The sequence below is a fragment of the Aquarana catesbeiana genome, linkage group LG09 (assembly GCF_042186555.1).
Source record: "Aquarana catesbeiana isolate 2022-GZ linkage group LG09, ASM4218655v1, whole genome shotgun sequence".
Classification (NCBI taxonomy): domain Eukaryota; kingdom Metazoa; phylum Chordata; class Amphibia; order Anura; family Ranidae; genus Aquarana; species Aquarana catesbeiana.
In genome coordinates, this window is record NC_133332.1 from 253,202,231 (window position 1) to 253,225,743 (window position 23,513).

Consider the following 23,513-nt stretch of genomic DNA (forward strand, 5'->3'; position numbering starts at 1 on the left):
GCCTACATACTTAATTAACTCCTTCCACTCTCCCGTATCATGTGGGTAGGTTTATAAGGTCTCCGTACCACAAGTTCGATCCCGTTATTTTTTTTTGTGGTACCGACCACTAGGGATGAAGCCAGAGCACCAACCACCTTGCTGCTGGAGGACCTTTTACCTACGCCAGCTACCACACTTTATTGACCTCATGGTTACCCTTGGTAACTACTGTCCTACTCTTCTGCCGAGTTAACCCTTTGTAGTGGCCTTACCCTCATTCCCCGAGTGTGCTTTAAAGGCCATGTGCCTTTCATACACAAGTTACCTTTATACACCCCTTTGAATAACTTGAGACCAGGCATGCGACAGTTGACAACATTTTACTGAAACACTTGAGAACATAACAACGTGAAGTGCCACACAGTCCAATTCCTAACTATCTATTCTGTGGCTGCCCAGGCATGCCTGTAAAAGTGTAAGTCCATTATTGGTAGTGTCCATGGCTGGCGAGTTCCCTTGGGCTGGCAGACGAGAGCTACATCCTTCCACGTGACATGGACCCCCCGGTTCCCATTCAGTCTGGTTCAGAAGCCCTCTCTAGCCCAGCCTTCCCCCTATTTAAAATGAACCAGGAAGGAAAGCAGGACCCAAAAAGCCCTGGGAACCGACAATCCAGAACTTAACCCTTCCCGAACCTGAGCAGTCTAAGCTTATTTGCTAACATTCCCTGCCTAAGGACTAAGATTTTGTGGCATATTATAATTTTCTCTAAAAGGTGTACAGGCCAATTTTTACTTTATGTGTAAAAAACTGAATCTGGCATTTTGCTTGGGGTTTTCAGCTAAAGCCTAGGACAAATCCAAAGGTCAGAATGTCTCATCAGCTCAACTCTTTTTCCACGATTAGTGTTAACTGTACTTTGAAACACATTTTCTATAAGCAATTTTTCTTTGGCCTTTCTAAGTGTGAGACAGATGTCACTGGAGGTACACCCACATACAGTCACAGGGGAGAACCTGGCAGAGCCTGGCATCTAAAAATAAGACCAGATGCTTTAGTTCACGGTTTAAAGAAAACCAACATGGCAAAAATATGGTAGATGCCTTTGCTATTAAAAAAAAACATAAATTTGCAGATATTTATCTTCTGGCTTTAGAAATTAATAAGTTACTGACCACAGATGAACTACAACCACTAGGCTTTGTTTACATCAGCTCTCTGGCTGCCTAAGCACAGTTATGCATCTGTTTTGGTAAGCTACATCGTAAAGAAGTGCTGTAGCTTTGCCTGCCAGAAGGACCTAGGACCCAGCCAAGAAAGAAAGTTTGAGCTGGGGCATATTATTATTATTATTGATGTAGCAATATGGCCTACAAGCAAAAAGCACCGTATATTCCAGTGTCTCAAAGCATCGATTGTCCCTCTAGTGATCAGCATACCAGGTGACATCATAACTGTGTGTTAAAAAAAAGGATTGTGGGATAAACAGTCCTCCCGTCAGATAAATTATTTGCATGATTATGTGCCAGGACTACATATCCCAGGGATCTTTGCTGCCGTCGGGAGGACGCTGGGAGTAACTATAAAAGGAGCAAAAGCCAGCGCGGTGCTCTCTTCCTCCTGGGCCTGACGCAAGACGGACCTCTCTGTGCAACAGGGAGAGAGAGGTCGCGACCTACCACACGGAATACCACCTTCCAACCTAGAACCTGAGTCGCCGAACATCTCTCCAGCATCACTCTGGTCGCCTGTCTATTGGTAGGTGTCAAGCTTCATGTCGGGAGAACAGACGCGAATCTGCTGCACAAGTGTCGCTACACGAGTTCCTGTCCGGAAGACATCAGAATGACTGGTCATTGGTGAGAGGGAAAATCGCTCGACATTTACCTACTCTTGTCACTGTTACTTTGAGACACTTTGCACAGACATCTTTATCCCAGGAATACTTTACTGCATTTACTTGAACACTGTGCTTAGACATCTTTAGCCTCCCTCATTACAAGATATTTACTGTTCCCACTACACCTAATCGGATTACAGTTAACAAGCTCCAACAAGCCGAGGAATAACATCAGATCTGCAACGTGGACTTTATTGCCATTACTGATACAAGGGGCACGTATACTATCACTTTTAGACTTGCTCTCCCTTCTTAGAATAGCATCATAGGCTGGCTAGGATCCATCTTTTACATTGTGGCAGTATAGGCAGTTTGCTGAAATATCTGTCTAAGGAGTAACGTTATCTGTTAGGGAAGTGTTGTAATATGTTGGCCAATTTATGTATAATATTGTATTGGAGTATGGGTTGAGCAGAAATTGTCCAAGCCAACTCAATTTTAATATAACAGCTGAAGACCCTTTGATGTGTTGGTCTTATGCAAGTCTACCTAGGGGTGTAAGGTATGGGCTGTTAACCTAATTGAACATTTCAAAGGGTACATTGTTTAAAGGACCATAGAAGAAGTATTTATTGATGGTAATTAGACTTGAGGGGGTAACAATGGGATCAAGGAGTGTTTTGGGTTGGCCTAGCGGAGGCTCCCTCCTGTGGGGCTAATATATCTAAGGGGGCTTGTTGATATGCAGGAATGTAGGTATTCCAAGGGCTCAAAGGGGTGTTCAGGTGGTATCTGTTAATCTAATTACACATATCTAAAGGGGACTTGTTGATGTTGATATGCGGGAGTGCAAATTGGGGTGGTTCACGGCTGTTCACGGCTAGGGGTTGTTGTCTGTTTGAAAGACTAAAGCTAATCAAAGTCCTAAATTGAAACGGCCAATCAAATTGCTCAGCCATTCAATATTTAGTGAATATAACACGGCATTCAGTCTATAGGTTTGTAGGTGAGGCTTGTCTGTGTATGCACACAGACCTATGAACATGGGGTTCTGAATTATATCTACTCTGTCGGATTTTTCTGTCATCTGTGGACTTTGGACTTTGTTCTGTGTTGGAAGTCAATAAAGTGCATCTCTCTGGAAGAATTGGGTTGCTGCGGAAGAGTACTTACTAATTAATTATCATACCCACTTTACATCATATCCACCCGATACATATACTCGATCACTACAGGAAGTAGTTTGCATACCCTGGCAGAATTTATGATTTCCTGGCCATTTTTCAGAGAATATTAATGATAACACAAAAACACTTCTTTCACTCATGGTTAGTGTTTGGCTGAAGCCATTTATTATCAATCAACTGTGTTTACTCTTTTTAAATCATAATTAAAACGGAAACTCCCCAAATGACCCTGATCAAAAGTTTACATACCCTGGTGATTTTGGCCTGATAACATGCACACAAAGGGGTTTGAATGGCTATTAAAGGTAACCTTTCTCACCTGTGATCTGTTTGCTTGCAATTAGTGTGTGTGTATAAAAGGTCAATGAGTTTCTGGACTCCTGACAGACCCTTGTATCCTTTAACAAGTGCTGCACTGACGTTTCTGGATTCTGAGTCATAGAGAAAGCAAAAGAATTGTCAAAGGATCTGCGGGAAAAGGTAGTTGAACTGTATAAAACAGGAAAGGGATATAAAAAGATATCCAAGGAATTGAAAATGCCAATCAGCAGTGTTCAAACTCTAATCAAGAAGTGGAAAATGACCAAACCAAACCAGGTCAGGTAGACCAACTAAAATTTTAGCCACAACTGCCAGGAAAATTGTTCGGGATGCAAAGAAAAACTTACAAATAACTTCAGGTGAAATACAGGACTCTCTGAAAACATGCGGTGTGGCTGTTTCAAGATGCACAATAAGGAGGCACTTGAAGAAAGATGGTGCATGGTCGAGTCGCCAGAAGAAAGCCATTACTACCCAAATGCCACAAAGTATCCCACTTAAAATACGCCAAAGAGCACAGAAACAAGCCTCAAACCTTCTGGCACAGTCATTTGGAGTGATGAGACCCAAATTTGGCTTTTTGGACACAACCGTAAACACTTCATTTGGAGAGGAGTCAACAAGGCCTATGATGAAAGGTGCACCATTCCTACTGGGAAACACGGAGGTGGATCATTGATGTTTTGGGGATATGTAAACTACAAAGGCACGGGAAATTTGGTCAAAAGTGATGGCAAGATGAATGCAGTAAGTTATCCAAAAATACCAGAGGAACATTTGCATTCATCAGCCAGGAAGCTGCGCATGGGACGTACTTGGACATTCCAACATGACAATTATCCAAAACACAAGGCCAAGTCGACCTGTCATTGGCTACAGCAGAATAAAGTGAAGGTTCTGGAGTGACCATCTCAGTCTCCTGACCTCAATATCATTGAGCCACTCTGGGGAGATCTCAAATGTGCAGTTCATGCAAGACAGCCCAAGAATTTACAGGAACTGGAGGCTTGGCAAAACTCTTGGCCAAAGTCAAGAGGAATGGGCAGCTTTACCATCTGAGATGATAAAGAGCCTCATCCACAAACACCACAAAAGACTTCAAGCTGTCATTGATTTTAAAGGGGGCAATACACGGTATTAAGAACTGGGGTATGTAAATTTTTGATCAGGGTCATTTGGGTAGTTTCTGTTTTCATTATGATTTAAAAAGAGTAAACACAGTTGATTTATAATAAATGGCTTCAGCCAAGCACTAACCATGAGTGAAAGAAACGTTTTGTTATGTGTTATCATTCATATTCTCTGAAAAATGGCAAAAAAGAAGAAAAAAAAGAAATGATAAATTCTACCAGGGTATGTAAACTTATGAGCACAACTGTATATACATATATATTATTGTTATTACTTGTCTTTTAGAGTGGTTCTTCTGCTGAGTTGGCACTGTTGCTTAAAACTCAGCAGATCTACTACCTCCTCTTTGTAGCAACGTTTACCATTTATGGTTCAAGTAAAATATTCATAGAACGCTGAGTTGCCTGATTATTACTCCACAGTGAAACAAGGATGTCTGAACCCAGAGTGTCAGGTGGGTTGGAATGTTTACCAGGTCATGAGCGTGCAGATGAGCAGGTCATTCTAAGCAGTCCTCTAGGGGGCCGTGCTACATTATTATTATACAGTATTTTTATAGCGCCAGTTCACACAGCGGTTTATAACATGAGGACAGTTGCAATACAATTCTATACAGGAGGGATCAGAGGACCCTGCTTGTTAGAGCTTAGGAGGCAGGGTCAAGTGATACAAATGGTAATAGCTGTGGGGGATGGCCTGATGGATAAAATAAAAGTACAGTTGTTAGGTGGGAGCAGGTTAGTCTTCTCTGAAGAGGAGGGTTTTCAGAGATCGTCAAAAAACAAACAGAGTAGGAGATAGTCGGACAGATTGGGGTATGAAGTTCCATAGGATGGGAGAGGCTTGGGAAAAGTGAGCATGGGAGGAGGTGACGAGGATGCTAGAGAGCAAGAGGTCTTGGAAGGAACGAAGAGAAAAATTAGGCTGGTACTTTGTGACTTGGCTGGAGGCTAAGTTGTGGATGGCTTTGTAAGTTGTTGTTAGTATTTTGAATTTAATTTGGTGGGTGAGCAGAAGCCAGTGGAGGCACTGACAGAGAGGAGGTAGATAAGTCTGGCAGCTGCATTCATGATGGAATGAAGGGGGGATAGGTTATGTAAAGGTAAGCCAATCAGAAGGGAGTTGCAGTAGTCGAGGCAAGAGATGGTCAGGGAGTGAACTATGCTCTTTGTGGTGTCATTGGTTAGGAACGGGCAGTTGTATGGAGGAAAATGCCTTGTTGATATCAGAGGTCAGAGGAGAATGGGCAGACTAGTTGGAAATGATAGAAAGGCAACAGTAACTCAAATGACCACTCGTTATAACCAAGGTATTGCAGAATACCATCTCTGAATGCACAACACATGGAACCTTGAAGCAGATGGGCTACAGCAGCAGAAGACCGCTCCGGGTGCCACTCCTGTCAGCTAAGAACCCTAAACCGAGGCTACAATGCGCACAGGCTCATCAAAATTGGACAATAAAAGATTGGAAAAACGACACCTGGTCTGATGAGTCTCGATTTCAGCTGCAACATTCAGATGGTAGGGTCAGAATTTGGCATAAACAACATGAAAGCATGGATCCATCCTGCCTTGTATCAACGGTTCAGGCTGGTGGTGATGGTATAATGGTGTGAAGGATACTTTCTTGGCACAAAGCTCAAATCATCTTACCGCTGGTTTCTTGAACATGACAATGAGTTTGCTGTACTCCAATGGCCTCCGCAGTCACCAGATCTGAATCCAATAGAATACCTTTGGGATGTGGTGGAATTTGAGATTTGCATCATGGATGTGCAGCCGACAAATATGCAGCAACTGTGTGATGCTATCATGTCAATATGGACCAAAATCTCTGAGGAATGTTTCCAATACCTTGTTGAATCTATGCCACATAGAATTAAGACTTACAATTCAACATTGCCACAAATTTGTGGCAAGTTATCCTTGCTATCTGGGCAGTGTCAGGGAAAGGTTCCTGACGAGGAGAGAAAGCGTAGGGTTTGCAACTTCTCTGGACATCTACCTGCTGGGTACAAGGCGGTGAGGCCGCATTCAGCCTTTCTCAACAGGCACTGTCAGTTTGGCTGAATTATGCTCTCTACATGGTGGCTGTCAATGCACTGTGTTTGAGAGATACCTTTGGGGCGCCATTAACTATTATTGGCACCTGCACACATCTCAAAGGGTATCACTTTCACATGCGGTGCGAGAAACAAGCACGAAACGCACTGTTCTCTAGTGTGAACCAGCCCTAAGGCAGGGAGTGTGTTGCTGGTCACATCACCAGGTGAAAACAGAGGGAAAGAAAGCCTAAGGGCTGATTCACACTAAAATTAGGTGACAAAAAGGCACGACCCGTGTGGCTTTCCCATACCGCATCTGCTTGCACTGCCCTTGGGAGAAGTGCAAAGGTGCCATCAATTGGTGATGGCACCCCATACATATTTCATAAACCCAGCACATTTGCTGCCACCAAACCACATGGTACTGCAGTACCATGCAGCCTGGTGCATCGCGATCTGAATGAGTAGTACAGTACTTATACCACTTTTTCCGGGTTCCAGTACATTTGGAAGCCCATTGTAATGAATGGGCTGTTAAAACCAGATTGTGCGGGATCGCATAGGAACGCGCATGTTCTAGTGTGAACAGGCCCTTAAAAAAGAAAACTATTGCAGCCACCACATCTATTGATTGGTAAGCTGCCAAACATTACATTTTTGGTTTGGGGTCTAAAGAATATGTTACCCCAACATTTCATATTCCTGATATGTACCTGTTGTTCCATGTACTTGTGTTAAAAAGTATCCTCGGGTTGCTTCCTTTGTGTGAATTACCTGGTGATCCTGCCAGTCGCTCTGCTTTCCTATATCAAACTGACTACGCTAGGCATCAGAGCCACATCTATCCCAGCATGGTCTGTTTTCTGGCTGTGCTGTGCTGCACGCCCCCCCCCTCCCCCCTGCACAGCCATTGGGAAGATCAAAGTACTGCTGCTTCTCACCCCCTGGCTCACCCCCCAGCCAGAACACTGAAAATAGGTCATGGATGGGTCTTCCCAGCATGACAATGACCCAAAACATACAGCCAAGGCAACAAAGGAGTGGCTCAAGAAGAAGAACATTAAGGTCATGGAGTAGCCTAGCCAGTCTCCAGACCTTAATCCTATAGAAAATTTATGGAGGGAGCTTAAAATTCGAGTTGCCAAGCAACAGCCAAGATACCTTAAGGATTTTGAGAAGATCTATAAAGAAGAGTGGACCAAAATGTGTACAAACCTGGTCACCAACTACAAGAAACGTCTTACCTCTGTGCTTTCACACAAGGGTTTCTCCATCAAGTACTAAGTCATGTTTTGCTTGGGGATCAAATACCTATTTTACTCACTGAACTACAACTCACTTTATAACATTTGTATCATGTGTTTTTTTTCTGAATTTTTGGTTGTGTTACCAATGCTTTATTTGGTGACTGTGGTCCCAACTGCCTTGAGATTCACAAGCTTCTCCTGTGTAGTTCGGTGCTGTTCCCTCACTTTTCTCATTATAATCCTTACCCCATGAGGCAAAAACTTGGATGGAGCTCCAGACCGAGGGCGATTGATGGCTATTTTGTATTTCTTCGATTTGAGAATAATTGCTCAAACAGTTGTCTCCTTCCCACCAAGCTTTTTGCTGATGGTCTTATAGCCCATTGTAGCCTTGTGCAGGTCTACAGTCTTGTCCCTGACGTCTTTTGACAGCTCTTTGGTCTTGCCCATGATGGTGAGGTTTGAATGGAAGAAAGATTCCGTGGACAGGTGTCTTTTATACACATAACGAGTTGTCGTTTGGAACACCTTCTTAAATTGACAGGACTAGTCTGTGTACCACATGAGCACATACTGTAGCCACTCTGTGGGAGACAGAATTATTGTTGGTTGTAGGGGATCAAATACTTATTTTACTCACTGAACTGCAACTCAATTTATAACATTTGTATCATGTGTTTTATCTGGATTTTTGGTTGATATTCTATCTCTATAATTTAAAATACACCTATGATAAAAATGAAAGACCCTTCATTTCTTTGTAAGTTCTTTGTAAACTTACAAAATCTGCAGGGGATCAAATAATTATTTTCCACACTGTATATATTATACTTACTATTTTAAATTAAAATATTTACTTTTAATTAATATTTACTTTCACTAAACCAGTAAACCCTACAAATAAGATAAAGATTATATATAGAATACGGTGGTTTACTTTGGTACGTTCTACAGCCTCCTGTATGGTAGCAGGAGCAGTTGTCAAAGTTGACCCAACAGTAAATAAGTAAACCTAACTCCCAACCATCCACCTTCTTGGCCTCTTTGATGTCCTGCTCCGGGTTTGCTTTCGTTTAAAGAGCTATTGACACACTTCAGAAAACTGGGCTGAACTTCAAAATATTTTGGTTTCATTTAGAGCAAAGGGGGAGGTTTGGAAGGAGCTGGCCTGGCTCCAATTAAGCGTCCTGAGCCTAACTCATCTGGACAATCATGGCTTGTAAAGGAATGAATGCATCTTTTATAGACCTTAACACCCAAAAGAAAAAATTCTCTAGGTTTAAAAGTGCAAAGGAAAGTCCGTCCGTCCAAAGTGAATTTGAAAAGCTGAGTCTTCCTTGTGACGCTACACAGATCGCTCAGTAACAGATTTCGACTGTCAGGTATGGAGAACTTATTAAGAAAGTTCATGATACTACTGATGGGGATCCTATCCATTACTGACTTGTCTCTCCAAGTTCGGAACAGACTGGAGAGCCCCTATCTGAAGGTAAGCAAGCACGTCCTATTAGTTTGTGTTTAACACTGATGTATAGACAGTCTCCTTTTCATATGATTTTAGTTTTTGAAGAGGCTAAAAAAAGTTACAATTTGTTTTGAAGATGAGAAATGAAATACTTTTGCAAAAATCCAATTTTTGTAGCATTTTATAGACTATATAAACTCCATAAAATATATCTATATCTCAATTTCTAAACATATATATTGTATATGTGTGCGTATGTGTGTGTATATATATATATATACATATATATATATATTATCATATACTGTATACTGTTCTATATACACTCTATATATTAAATATTATATACTTACACATATATACTGTGTGTGTGTGTATATATATATATAAAGAAAATTATGTTTTCAGCCTATATGGAGCAAAGGAAAAATATGTTTGCAAAAATATGTAACCAAAACTTTCAATTTTATTACATTACAAAAGGTCTAAAAAGAGTAGCCATATAGATTGAATTTTTTTTGGACTGCAGTAACCCATAACAACCAATGACAGATCAAGGTATATTATAAATATAAGTATATATTATGTCTGTTCTACACCATTGAAAAGTTAAATTTGATTGGTGTATTGAATTACTGTACTTTGCGTAACATCAGTAGTGCTTGGAATGCCTTATTTATTGTTCAATGAGGGATAGCTTTTTTTGTTTATTGTGCAAGGATGCCTAACTAGTGGAAACATGAAAAAGGATAGATAGATAGATAGATAGATAGATAGATAGATAGATAGATAGATAGATAGATAGATAGATAGATAGATAGATAATAGTGTAGAGGCTGTAGACATGAAGCTTGGCTTGGGCAGATAAAAAGATAAACAGGCACACAGTCATAAATTAGACTAATAGATAGACAGGCTGATAGACATATACAATGCCTTAAAAAAGTATTCATACCCCTTGGAATTTTCCACATTTTGTCATGTTACAACCAAAAATGTAAATGTATTTTTTTGGGATATTATGTGATAGACCAACACAAAATGGCACATAAATGTAAAGTGGAAAGAAAATGATAAATTGTTTTCAAAATGTATTACAAATAAATATCTGAAAAGTGTGGCGTACATTTGTATGCAGCCCCTTTTACTCTGATACCCCTAACTAAAATCTAGTGAAACCAATTGCCTCCAGAAGTCATCTAATTAGTAGATGACTGTGTATCATTTTTTCTCAGTATACAGTGGGGACGGAAAGTATTCAGACCCCCTTAAATTTTTCACTCTTTGTTATATTGCAGCCATTTGCTAAAATCATTTACGGTAAGTTCATTTTTTTTCCTCATTAATGCACACACAGCACCCCAAATTGCCAGAAAAACACAGAATTGTTGACATTTTTGCAGATTTATTAAAAAAGAAAAACTGAAATATCACACAGTCCTAAGTATTCAGACCCTTTGCTGTGACACTCATATATTTAACTCAGGTGCTGTCCATTTCTTCTGATCATCCTTGAGATTGTTCTACACCTTCATTTGTGTCCAGCAGTGTTTGATTATACTGATTGGACTTGACTAGGAAAGCCACACACCTGTCTATATAAGACCTTACAGCTCACAGTGCATGTCAGAGCAAATGAGAATCATGAGGTCAAAGGAACTGCCTGAAGAGCTCAGAGACAGAATTGTGGCAAGCCACAGATCTGGCCAAGGTTACAAAAAATTTCTGCTGCACTTAAGGTTCCTTATGCCCCGTACACACGGTCGGATTTTCCGACGGAAAATGTGTGATAGGACCTTGTTGTCGGAAAATCCGACCGTGTGTAGGCTCCATCACACATTTTCCATCGGATTTTCCGACACACAAAGTTTGAGAGCAGGATATAAAATTTTCCGACAACAAAATCCGTTGTCGGAAATTCCGATCATGTGTACACAAATCCGAAGCACAAAGTGCCACGATGCTCAGAATAAATAAAGAGATGAAAGCTATTGGCCACTGCCTCGTTTATAGTCCCGACGTACGTGTTTTACGTCACCGCGTTCAGAATGATCGGATTTTCTGACAACTTTGTGTGACCGTGTGTATGCAAGACAAGTTTGAGCCAACATCCGTCGGAAAAAATCCTAGGATTTTGTTGTCAAAATGTCCGATCAATATCCGACTGTGTGTACGGGGCATAAGAGCACAGTGGCCTCCATAATCCTTAAATGAAAGACGTTTGGGAAGACCAGAACCCTTCCTAGAGCTGGCCGTCCGGCCAAACTGAGCTATCAGGGGAGAAGAGCCTTGGTGACAGAGGTAAAGAAGAACCAAAAAATCACTGTGGCTGAGTTCCAGAGATGCAGTCGGGAGATGGAAGAAAGTTGTAGAAAATCAACCATCACTGCAGCCCTCCACCAGTCGGGGCTTTATGGCAGAGTGGCCCGACAGAAGCCTCTCCTCAGTGCAAGACACATGAAAGCCCTCATGGAGTTTGCTAAAAAACACCTGAAGGACTCCAAGATGGTGAGAAATAAGATTCTTTGGTCTGATGAGACCAAGATAGAACTTTTTGGCCTTAGTTCTAAGCGGTATGTGTGGAGAAAACCAGACACTGCTCATCACCTGTCCAATACAGTCCCAACAGTGAAGCATGGTGGTGGCAGCATCATGCTGTGGGGGTGTTTTTCAGCTGCAGGGACAGGACGACTGGTTGCAATCGAGGGAAAGATGAATTCGGCCAAGTACAGGGATATCCTCAGACTGGGCCAGAGGTTTACCTTCCAACAAGACAATGACCCTAAGCACACAGCTAAAATAACGAAGCAGTGGCTTCACAACAACTCCGTGACTGTTCTTGAATGGCTCAGCCAGAGCCCTGACTTCAAACCAATGTTTACCATCCAACCTGACAGAACTGGAGAGGATCTGCAAGGAGGAATGGCAGAGGATCCCCAAATCCAGGTGTGAAAAACTTGTTGCATCTTTCCCAAAAAGACTCATGGCTGTATTAGATCAAAAGGGTGCTTCTACTAAATACTGAGCAAAGGGTCTTAATACTTAGGACCATGTGATATTTCAGTTTTTCTTTTTTAATAAATCTGCAAAAATGTCAACAATTCTGTGTTTTTCTGTCAATATGGGGTGCTTTGTGTACATTAATGAGGAAAAAAATGAACTTAAATGATTTTAGCAAATGGCTGCAATATAACAAAGAGTGAAAAATTTAAGGGGGTCTGAATACTTTCTGTCCCACACTGTAAATACAGCTGTTCTGCGAAGTCCTCAGAGGTTTGTTAGAGAACCTTAATGAACAAGCAGCATCACAAAGGTCAAGAAACACACCCAACAGGTCAGGGATAAAGTTGTTGAGAAGTTTAAAGCAGGGTTAGGTTATATAAAAATATCCCAGTCTTTGAGCATCTCATGGAGCACTGTTCAATCCATCATCTGAAAATAGAAAGAGTATGGCACAACTGCAAACCTACCAAGAAATGGCCGTCCACCTAAACTGACAGGCCGGGTAAGGAGAGCATTTATCAGAGAAGCAGCCAAGAGGCCCATGGTAACTCTGGAGGAGCTGCAGAGATCCACAGCTCAGGTGGGAGAATCGGTCCACAGGACAACTATTAGTCGTGCTCTCCACAAATCTGGCCTTTACGGAAGAGTGGCACGAAGAAAGCCATAAGAAGTCTTGTTTGCAGTTTGCGAGAATCCATGTGGGGGACACAGCAAACATGTGAGGGAGGGTGCATCTCTATTAGGAAGAAAGATGGCCACAAAGTTGGAGGGGCTTTTAAACTAGGTATTGGGGGGGGGAGGGGCGGGGTAGGGGTCTGAGGAAGTAATAGCCATCAGTAAACAAAAGACAGAGGGTAATAGTGGAGTCAGTAGTGATAATACAGCTGCAACATCTAATCCCGGGGTGAATGCATGCACGAATCAAAAACAAAGCCCAAGAAAACTTAAGGAGAGAATGATATGCACTCATACAACACTGAGAGGCGTATACACAAATGCCAAGAGCCTAGCTAATAAAATGGAGGAACTGGAGCTGCTGTTGTATGAGGAGGACTTATAGGGCGTACACACGGTCGGACTTTGTTCGGACATTCCGACAACAAAATCCTAGGATTTTTTCAGACGGATGTTGGCTCAAACTTGTCTTGCATACACACGGTCACACAAAGTTGTCGGAAAATCCGATCGTTCTAAATGCGGTGACGTAAAACACGTACGTCGGGACTATAAACGGGGCAGTAGCCAATAGCTTTCATCTCTTTATTTATTCTGAGCATGCGCGGCACTTTGTCCGTCGGATTTGTGTACACACGATCGGAATTTCCGACAACGGATTTTGTTGTCGGAAAATTTTATCTCCTGCTCTCCAACTTTGTGTGTCGGAAAATCCGATGGAAAATGTCCGATGGAGCCCACACACAGTCGGAATTTCCGACAACACGCTCCGATCGGACATTTTCCATCGGAAAATCCGACCGTGTGTACGGGGCATTAGACTTTGTGGGAATAACAGAAACTTGGTTTGGCAGCTCACACAACTGGCTGGCAAATATCAAGGGGTATTCCTTGTATCGGAAGGACAGGGAAGGTAGAAGAGGGGGAGGGGTGTGCCTATATGTCAAAAATTATGTAAGAGTGGTAGAGAGGAGTGACATTGTGAATGGGACAAGGGGGGGAGGTGGAATTTCTGCGGGTAGAACTTCAAAGAGTAAGTAAGTGCGCAATTAATAGTGGGGGTATGTGACAGGCCCCCCAACCTGAAGGAGGAGAGTGAGCTGGACCTACTATCACAGTTAGAAATGGCAGTGAGGCGATTGCTTGGAGGTTATCTTTTTAACACTTCTCTTGAACAAAACAACTGTGTCTTCAATGTTCACCTGGTTCTTACAAACTGATGCTATGTAAGTCTTGCTTGATTCATGTCTGTTTACAGTCTGAGGCTGTTGTCATTCTTACCTTATATTTGGGAAGTGCCCTTTTTTTTGTACAAGATGTATTGTTACTCTATGGTTACTCTTTGTTCCTATACCATTTGATATCTTTCTTACTTTATTGAAAAAATGTCAAACATTCTAGCCATTTGTAAGAAATGACAGCGAGGAAGGGCAATGTCATCATAATGGGGGACCTAAATTATCCCGATATTGACTGGGCAGAAGGTAAGCTGACTCATTAAAGGTCCGTCATTTCATGAATGTCTTACAGGACAACTTCATGTCTCAATTGGTGGATTCCCCTACTAGAAAGAATGTATCGCTAGATCTATTAATTACGAGCGATCCAAGTCTGATCTCAGATGTGGCAATACGGGACAACTTGGGATCTAGCGATCACAGGATGATCACATTTAGCATAAAATATAGAAAAAGGAGGTACGAGGGTAGCACAAGAACACTAAATTTCAAACTAACCAATTTTTCTGAACTGCGGTCAATACTACAAGACATCAATTGGGACCTAATCCTAGAAACATTGAATACGGAAGAAAAATGGGAGTGCTTTATTAACATTTTAAACAAAGGTTTTTGGAGTTACAGATAGATAGACAAACAGACAGACATAGATTGAAAGATAGACAGAAAGAAAGATAGATAATGTAATGGAATAAAGTAAAAGAGATGGACTTCAAGCTTTACTTTCTCCAGATACAGGTTGATAGTAGTTCTTATCAATGGGGGGGTAGTTTCACAGAAGTGGAACAGCCAATTTGACAAGTTCACGAGAACAGAAGAAACCAAGAGCCAAAAGATCAGTCCAAAAGTCCATACTGTGTATCCTTTTTTCTTGAAAGTGAAGTCACAATCAGTGGAAAGACAGAGTCCAGCGCATTTCGGGGGCCTCTTCATCAGGGTTTATGTTTTTTTGCGTGCGTTGAAATGTGGTCAGTGATGAAGCCTCCTGCATGGATAGCCTAACCAGGAACATGGATAGATGTGTAGACCTTAGTGGCTATATAGCAGCATAGCTGATAACTAGATGGATAGATAGATAATGTAATGCAAAAAAGTAGAAGCAATAGATTTGGAGCTTGGCTTTCTTCAGATACAGGTTGGTAGTAGTTATTTTCAAAGGGGGGCTAGTCCCACAGAAGGGACACACCCAACTTGAAAAGTTCATGTGAACAGAAGAAACCAAGTTCCAGATGATCAGTTCAAAAGTTCATATATCCTCTATTCTTGACAGTGAGGTACCAACCAGATGAAGGACAGTAGCCAACATGTTTTGGGGACCAAAGAATCCCCATTAATCAGGGCTCAGGTTTGGTTGCTAGAGTTCAAATGTTGACTGTTATTAAACCTGGATGGATATCTCAACCAGGATTGTGGATTGATGTCTAGAGCTTAAAGGCTATATAGCAGCATTTCTGGTAACTAGATAGACAGGTAGATAGATAAATAATGTAATGAAATAAAAAAGCCATGAGGGACTTGAAGTTTGGCTTTCTTTAGATACAGGTTGGTAGTAGTTCTTATCAAATGGGGGATAGACCCACAGAAGTGGGACACACCCAGCTTCAGCATTTCCTGTGAACAGAAGAAACCAAGTTGCAAATGATCAGTTCAAAAGTCCATATATCCTTTATTCTTGACGGTGAAGTAACTACCAGTTGACAGTAGCCAACACATTTTGGGGCCAAAGAATCCCTGTTCATCAGGGTTCAGGTTTGGTTGCTAGAGTTCAAATGTGGACTATAATTAATTCTAGATGGATATCTCAACCAGGAACATGGATAGATGTGTAGAGCTTAATGGATATACTGTATAGTAGATAGATAGATTACGTAATGGAGAAGAAAAGCAGAAATGGACTTGAAGCTTGGCTTTCTTTTGATACAGGTTGGTAGTAGTTCCTATAAAATGGGGATAGTCCCACAGAAATCAGACACACTCAACTTCAGAAGCTCATGTGAACAGAAGAAACCAAGTGCCAAATGATAAGTTGAAAAGTCCATATATCCTTTATAGTGAAGTCCCAACTGGTGGAAAGATAGCCAACGTGTTTTGGGGTCCAAAGAATCCCTCTTCATCAGGGCTCAGGTTGGGTTGCAAGAGTTTAAATGTGTGTAGCTTAAAGCGGGGTTCCACCCAAATTTTGAACAATATCTGTATGTATTCTCTTCCTTGCCTAGATGCTGACATGCCGTTTAAAAAAATTTAAATCGCCGTATTTACCTTTTATTTTTCTATTCTTCTTTGCACTTCCTGGTTCTCCTCCAGTGGGAGTAGGCGTGTTTCTAGCCTCTCCCAGACTCCTGGGAGCTAGTCTCAGGCTTCCCAGGATGCCACTGAGCATGTGCGGGAACGAGCGGTGAATGCTGGGAGCACAGCATTCACCACATCCAGGAAATAAATGCTTGTGGGCTTCAAATGCCCACAATGAAGAAGGAAACCGCCTGCAGTGAATAATATAAGTTATTCTTTCCTACGAAATCTGACACAGGCGGACATATTACACACAATATGTGAGTATGTAATGCTGAGAAGAAAAGTTTGTGAATGAACTCAAAAAAAAAAAACGATAGCTAGGTGGACCCCCGCTTTAATGGCTATATAGCAGTGTTGCTGGTAACTAGATAGAAAGATAAATAGATTTTATATGGGTTCTACAAGCTGTTTCCCGCAATTTCTAACAGTCATATATCTTCTGTACTTTGCATACCAATAGTCTATTTTCAAGAAAAATGAATAAGTAGACTTTTGTGAGTCAGGTATTCAAGGAGCCCCCGAAGACCGAGAAGGATATAAAATTCTCTTCCACGTATCAGCAGAACAAGGCTTCATGGTATATAAATCCTCGCTGTAACAATTATATGCTAGGACAAGCATTTTATTGTACTGTTCCTACACGGTAACATCCCGGGCCAATGGATTATATAGTATGGATTGGTTTTGATGCATTGCTTTATATAGATCTATTGTGAAAATCACAGTATACATACAGAAAGTAATCTCATTTTGGAGCAGGGTGTATGTGAGTTTGTACAGTTTAAATGAATCCAGACAGGGACAAATAAACAGTGTTCCCAGCAAAGTTATAATGGTGGTGGAGTATGTAATTATAGCCCATTTGACTTTTTATCTCCTGAGTATTGCAAATTATTTCCTGCTACATTCCCAAGCATGCAACTATTTCATACGAAGCATGTTTACCAGTAAACCCTCCTTGGCTGGCCCCAAGTGCCACTGTCAGAGCTATTTTGTAGCTTGCTAAGGGTTTTATAGGGTTATTTACCATGGCAAGAATTGGTCAGTAAAGGGAAACAGGTGTCATTGGAGATCCAGTTTAATAAAATGAAGACGAGAGATGATCCAGCCCCCTCCTTAAAACCTTTGGGGAATTGCAAGTTTCTGCATGCGAATACAAGTAATGTAAAGTCATTGTAGACATTCGTGACATTCTTTAAAGCACAACTCCAGCCAAACCAACCCTTATTCACACCATCTAACTCCCCTCCTCTTCCTAAGGGTCCTTAGAACCTTCCCTCCTCAGCCTCTTCCCCCTTTCAGTACTTTATTTGGACCCATGAACTTCCATGCAGGCTCACTTTGCTAGCTAACACTATATGTCCTCAGATGAAATAGATGAGACATGAGATAGATGGGGCCCTTCATAGGTGTGCGCCAGGTGTGCCCGGCACACCCTAATCACTTTGTGTGGTGCTGATTTCCCATGTTGCCCGGGCCCCCCCCCTTCCACACAACACTTCCGGCTTCCCTACTCTCCTCTCCTGCCGGCTGCTGCGGGAATGCTTTAGGATAGAGAGCAGGGGAAGGGGTCGGTAAATATTTCATTTATCGGCCCCTTTTTTTCCCTGAATAAATACAATGGGTGATCTGTACTGCTCCTGTGTTCATTTATAACTGAGGCATAGTAAACTGTGTTTACTATGCTTCAGTTTATCAATGAACAGGAAGCCGTTCAGCACAAAGCACTTCCTATTCATTCACTGTCCAGTGCAGCTGAGGCTGCAGAGAAAGGAAATGGGGAATCTCTGTCCTCAGTTCCCTTCTCTGTCTCAAAAGTGAGACATTAGGGGTCTATTTAGACCCCTGATTTTTCACCAAAATCCCCAACAGGGCTCCTAAAAATTGTAAAAAAAAAAATAATAACAAATATTATTGTAAAAAATAATTAAAAAAATATAAATTGTAAAAAATAATTAAAAAGAAATAATAAAAAAAAAAAAAAATGACAGACGCTGTCCACTACCCTACTGACAACAAACTTTCCTCTACTGCCATCGTCCTCTGCCCTACTGACACCAATCTCTGCCCTACTGATGCAGTCCACTGCTATACTGACACATCCACTGCTCTACATATATACACTATATTACCAAAAGTATTGAGACACCTGCCTTTACACGCACATGAACTTCCCAGTCTTGGTCCGTATGGTCCAATATTGAGTTGGCCCACCCTTTGCAGCTATAACAGCTTCAACTCTTCTGGGAAGGCTGTCCACAAGGTTTAGGAGTGTGTCTATGGGAATGTTTGACCATTCTTTCAGAAGCGCATTTGTGAGGTCAGGCACTGATGTGGACGAGAAGGCCTGGCTCGCAGTCTCTGTTCTAATTCTTCTCAAAGGTGTTCTGTCGGGTTGAGGTGCAGGCCAGTCAAGTTCCTTCACCCCAAACTTGCTCATCCATGTCTTTATGGACCTTGCTTTGTGCACTGATGCGCAGTCATGTTGGAAGAGGAAGGGGCCATCACCAAACTGTTCCCACAAAGTTGGGAGCATAAAATTGTCCAAAATGTCTTGGTATGCTGACACCTTAAGATTTCCCTTCACTGGAACTAAGGGGCCAAGCCCATCCCCTGAAAAACAACCCCATACCATAATCCCCCCTCCACCAAATGATTTGGACCAGTGCACAAAGCAAGGTCCATAAAGACATGGATGAGAGAGTTTGGGGTGGAGGAACTTGACTGACCTGCACAGAGTCCTGACCTCAACCCGATAGAACACCTTTAAAATGAATTAGAGCAGAGACTGTGAGCCAGGTCTTCTCGTTCAACATCAGTGCCTGACCTCGCAAGTGCGCTTCTGGTCAAACATTCCCATAGACACACTCCTAAACCTTGTGGACAGCCTTTCCAGAAGAGTTGAAGCTGTTATAGCTGCAAAGGGTGGGCCAACTCAATATTGAACCCTATGGACTAATGCCCTGTACACACAGTCAGATTTTCCGACGGAAAAAGTGCGATCGGATTGTGTTGTCGGAAAATTCGATCGCGTGTGGGCTCCATCTGACTTTTTCCATCAGAATTTCCGACACACAATGTTTGAGATTAGGCTATAAAATTTTCCAACAACAAAATCCGATCGGTTAAATTCCGATCGTGTGTACACAAATCCGACGGACAAAGTGCCACGCATGCTCAGAATAAAAAAAGAGATGAAAGCTATTGGCTACTGCCCCGTTTATAGTCCCGACATACGTGTTTTATGTCATCACGTTCAGAACGATCGGATTTTCCGACAACTTTGTGTGACCGTGTGTATGCAAGACAAGTTTGAGCCAACATCCGTCAGAAAAAATCCTAGGATTTTGTTGTCGGAATGTCCGATGTGTGTACAGGGCATAAGACTGGGATGCCATTACAAGTTCATGTGTGTGTAAGGGCTGGTGTCCAAATACTTTTGGTAATATAGTGCATTTACAAATACTAGCAGTATAAGGTTTAAAACTATTTAATGGTGATTGGGAGAGTTTAGTTCCGCTTTCAGGCAAGCACTACAGGTACCTGAATTGTTGGTAGCAACCTCTTGCAATTTCCTGCACAGCAGAGCTTAGACTTGGAGAGAAAGAAGCAGCACAAGGAGCGAATCAGTTTTGCTGTAGTGCTCATGTTTTAACAAGGAATGAGCAGGCGTCCCAATACTTGATAATATAGTGTATATACGTACATATACACACACGTGTGTTTGAGCTCTGGAGTGCACACCCTAAAACAATACTGTAGGCTGCGCACACCTATAGGGCCCTGTAAATTAGCTTCTAAACGAACCCGACTCTGTATTCCTATTACCTGTTACTTTCACCAGATACCTCAGCCTCTGCTGACAGAGAGCTGCCTCCAAGAAATTCAGAAATTGGACTATCTCTCCTTCCCCTATTAAGGGGTCCACCTCTCCTACAATACACATCTATTTTTTGCAATGGTAAAAGTGAACATTTTTACATCAAGGATAACCCAGCATTGAAAAAGGGACACATGCGTATCTATGGAGTGAATATTCCATAGAAGTCATGGATAATTCTCTGTTTACTAGCATGATGGAAAATCTTTCCACATCATTTGCACATTTTTGTCTGGATATACAGACCCCTTCCTGTTATTTTTGAGGGTAGAACATTTTCAACGTTATTTCTGAATAGATAATGTATTTTTATTACTTTTCATATTACCACTATTGGAATTATTTATTAAAGTCAAGGGCAATGTATAAAGTCATGTAACTCACACTAAGCAATCAGAATGTATCATCGCTGACATAACTTCAGAATGTGTCATTGATTTATTTATTACATGAATTTATATAGTGACTGCGGACAATTTACGTAGTAACTGTAATGCCGCGTACACACAGTCGGATTTTCCGATGGGAAATGTTCAGTGGGAGCTAGTTGTCGGAAATTCCGACCGTGTGTAGACTCCATCGGACATTTTTCGTCGGAATTTCTGACCAACAAAATTTGAGATCTGGATCTCAAATTTTCCGACAACAAAATCCATTGTCGGAAATTCCGATCGTGTGTACACAATTCCGACGCACACCATTCCACGCATGCTCGGAATCAAGCAGAAGAGCCGCACTGGCTATTAAACTTCATTTTTCTCAGCTCGGCGTACGTGTTCTACGTTACCGCGTTCGGATTTTCCGACAAGATTTGTGTGACCGTGTGTATGCAAGACAAGTTTGAGCCAACATCCGTCGGAAAAAAACATGGATTTTGTTGTCGGAATGTGCGATCGTGTGTATGTGGCATAACGGTTCTAGGTCTAGTGTTAGTAAAACCAAGCTCGATATTCCTGAATACATCATCAAATGAGTAATTATAATACAAGCAGTGTAGGTATGTGAATTTAACCTAGTACCAGCTTTTTGCAACCCCTTATACAGCAGGGCTGAGGCTAGGAGAGGGAAAAGCAGGAAAAGAAACCAAGCAGTTGTGTTGCAGTGCTTATGTGCTAACAAGGAATATGTTGATAGCATAGGTGTGTGAAGCCTATTGCATTAGGGTGTGCCCCCCAAAGCTCAAACACACACGTGTGTGTGTGTGTGTGTGTGTGTGTGTGTGTGTGTGTGTGTGTGTGTGTGTGTATATATATATATATATATATATATATATATATATATATATATATATATATATATATAATCCCCCCGCTGGCACAATGAAAGAGAAGTGTGTAAGCACTTCTCTTGTGGCAGAGCCGGTAAGAGGGAGATTTTTCCCAACTCCCCGCTGCTACATAGAGCGATAATGCTAATGTGCAGTAGGTGATTAGGGTGTGCCTAAGCACACCCAGCACACTCAGTGCGCACGTCTATGGTTGATAGGAGGAGAGAGTGACAGAGATATAAGCTCATCAGGCTGCTGTTTTCTTCTTTGACTATACAGTCACAGCCTGAGGAGGGGCAAGAGCTGTATGTGCTTCATGGTTGCAGCAAACCAAAATCAGGTTCCCTGCCCTGGCAGCCAAGGGTTGTGTTGCATAGCAAAGCTGTGAACTGGATGAACTGAAATACAAATCTTTTGTCAGCTGTTTTTTTCTTGTATTTGGCTTTCAAGCAAATTGCGGCCATCAAATACACTGCTCAAAAAAAATGAAAAAAAAACACATCAGATCTCAATAATGGAAAAATCTCATGCTGGATATCTATACTGATATGGACTGGGTAATGTGTTAGGAAGGAAAGGATGCCACATCGTTTGATGGAAATTAAAAATATCAACCTACATAGGGCAGAATTCAAATGCCCTGTACACACGGTCGGATTTTCCGACGGAAAATGTGTGATAGGACCTTGTTGTCAGAAATTCCGACCGTGTGTAGGCTCCATCACACATTTTCCATCGGATTTTCCGACACACAAAGTTTGAGAGCAGGCTATAAAATTTTCCGACAACAAAATCTGTTGTCGGAAATTCCGATCGTGTGTACACAAATCCGACACACAAAGTGCCACGCATGCTCAGAATAAATAAAGAGATGAAAGCTATTGGCTACGGCCCTGTTTATAGTCCCGACGTACGTGTTTTACGTCACCGCGTTCAGAATGATCAGATTTTCCGACAACTTTGTGTGACCGTGTGTATGCAAGACAAGTTTGAGCCAACATCCGTCGGAAAAAATCCTAGGATTTTGTTGTCGGAATGTCTGATCAATGTCCGACCGTGTGTACGGGGCAAAAGACATCCTGAAAATCAAATTGAAAAAATTATGCCGCAGACTAGTCCATTTTGCTGAAATTTCATTGCAGCAACTCAACATGGTCCTCAGTAGTTTGTATGGCTCCCGGTTGCTTGTATGTATGCCTGACAATGTCGGGGCATGCTCCTAATGAGAGGACAGATGGTGTCCTGGGGTATTTTCTCTCGGACCTTGGCATCACTGAGCTCCTGAACAGACCAAAGTGCAACCTGGTGGGGTCGGATGGACTGAAACATAATGTCCCAGGGGTGTTCTATTGGATTTAGGTCAGGCAAGCTTGGGGCCATTCAATGGTATCAATTCCTTCATCCTCCAGGAACTGGCTGCATACTCTTGTCACACGAGGCCGGGCATTGTTGTGCACCAGGAGGAACCCAGGACCCACTGCACCAACATAGGGTCTGACAATGGGTCCAAGGGTTTCATCCCAATACCTAATGGCAGTCAGGGTGCCATTGTCTAGCCTGTAGAGGTATGTGTGTCCCTCCGTGGATAAGCCTCCCCAGACCATCACTGACCCACCACCAAACCAGTCATGCTGAACGATGTTACAGACTGTATAACGTACTCCATGGCTTCTCCAGACCCTTTCACGTCTGTCATATCTGCTCAGGGTGAACCTGCTCTCATCTGTGAAAAGCACAGGGCGCCAGTGGCGGACCTGCCAATTCTGGTGTTCAATGGCAAATGCCAATCGAGCTCCACAGTGCCAGGCAGTGAGCACAGGACCTACTAGAGGACGTCAGGCCCTCAGGCCACCCTCATGAAGTCTGTTTCTGATTGTTTGATCAGTGACATTCACACCTGTGGCCTGCTGGAGGTCATTTTGTACTGCTCTGGCAGTG

General features: G+C 42.1%; 1 protein-coding gene across 1 annotated transcript in view; it reads left to right on the forward strand.

Moving 5' to 3' along the window:
• The first annotated feature begins 8,931 nt into the window (after positions 1-8,931).
• ITIH6 (inter-alpha-trypsin inhibitor heavy chain family member 6) overlaps positions 8,932-23,513 on the forward strand; it is a 128,692-nt gene continuing 114,110 nt past the window's right edge. Inside the window, exon 1 of the mRNA XM_073600207.1 lies at positions 8,932-9,244. Within this exon, the coding sequence (XP_073456308.1) occupies positions 9,140-9,244 (105 nt within the window). The 5' untranslated portion in view covers positions 8,932-9,139. The remainder of the gene's footprint in view (positions 9,245-23,513) is intronic.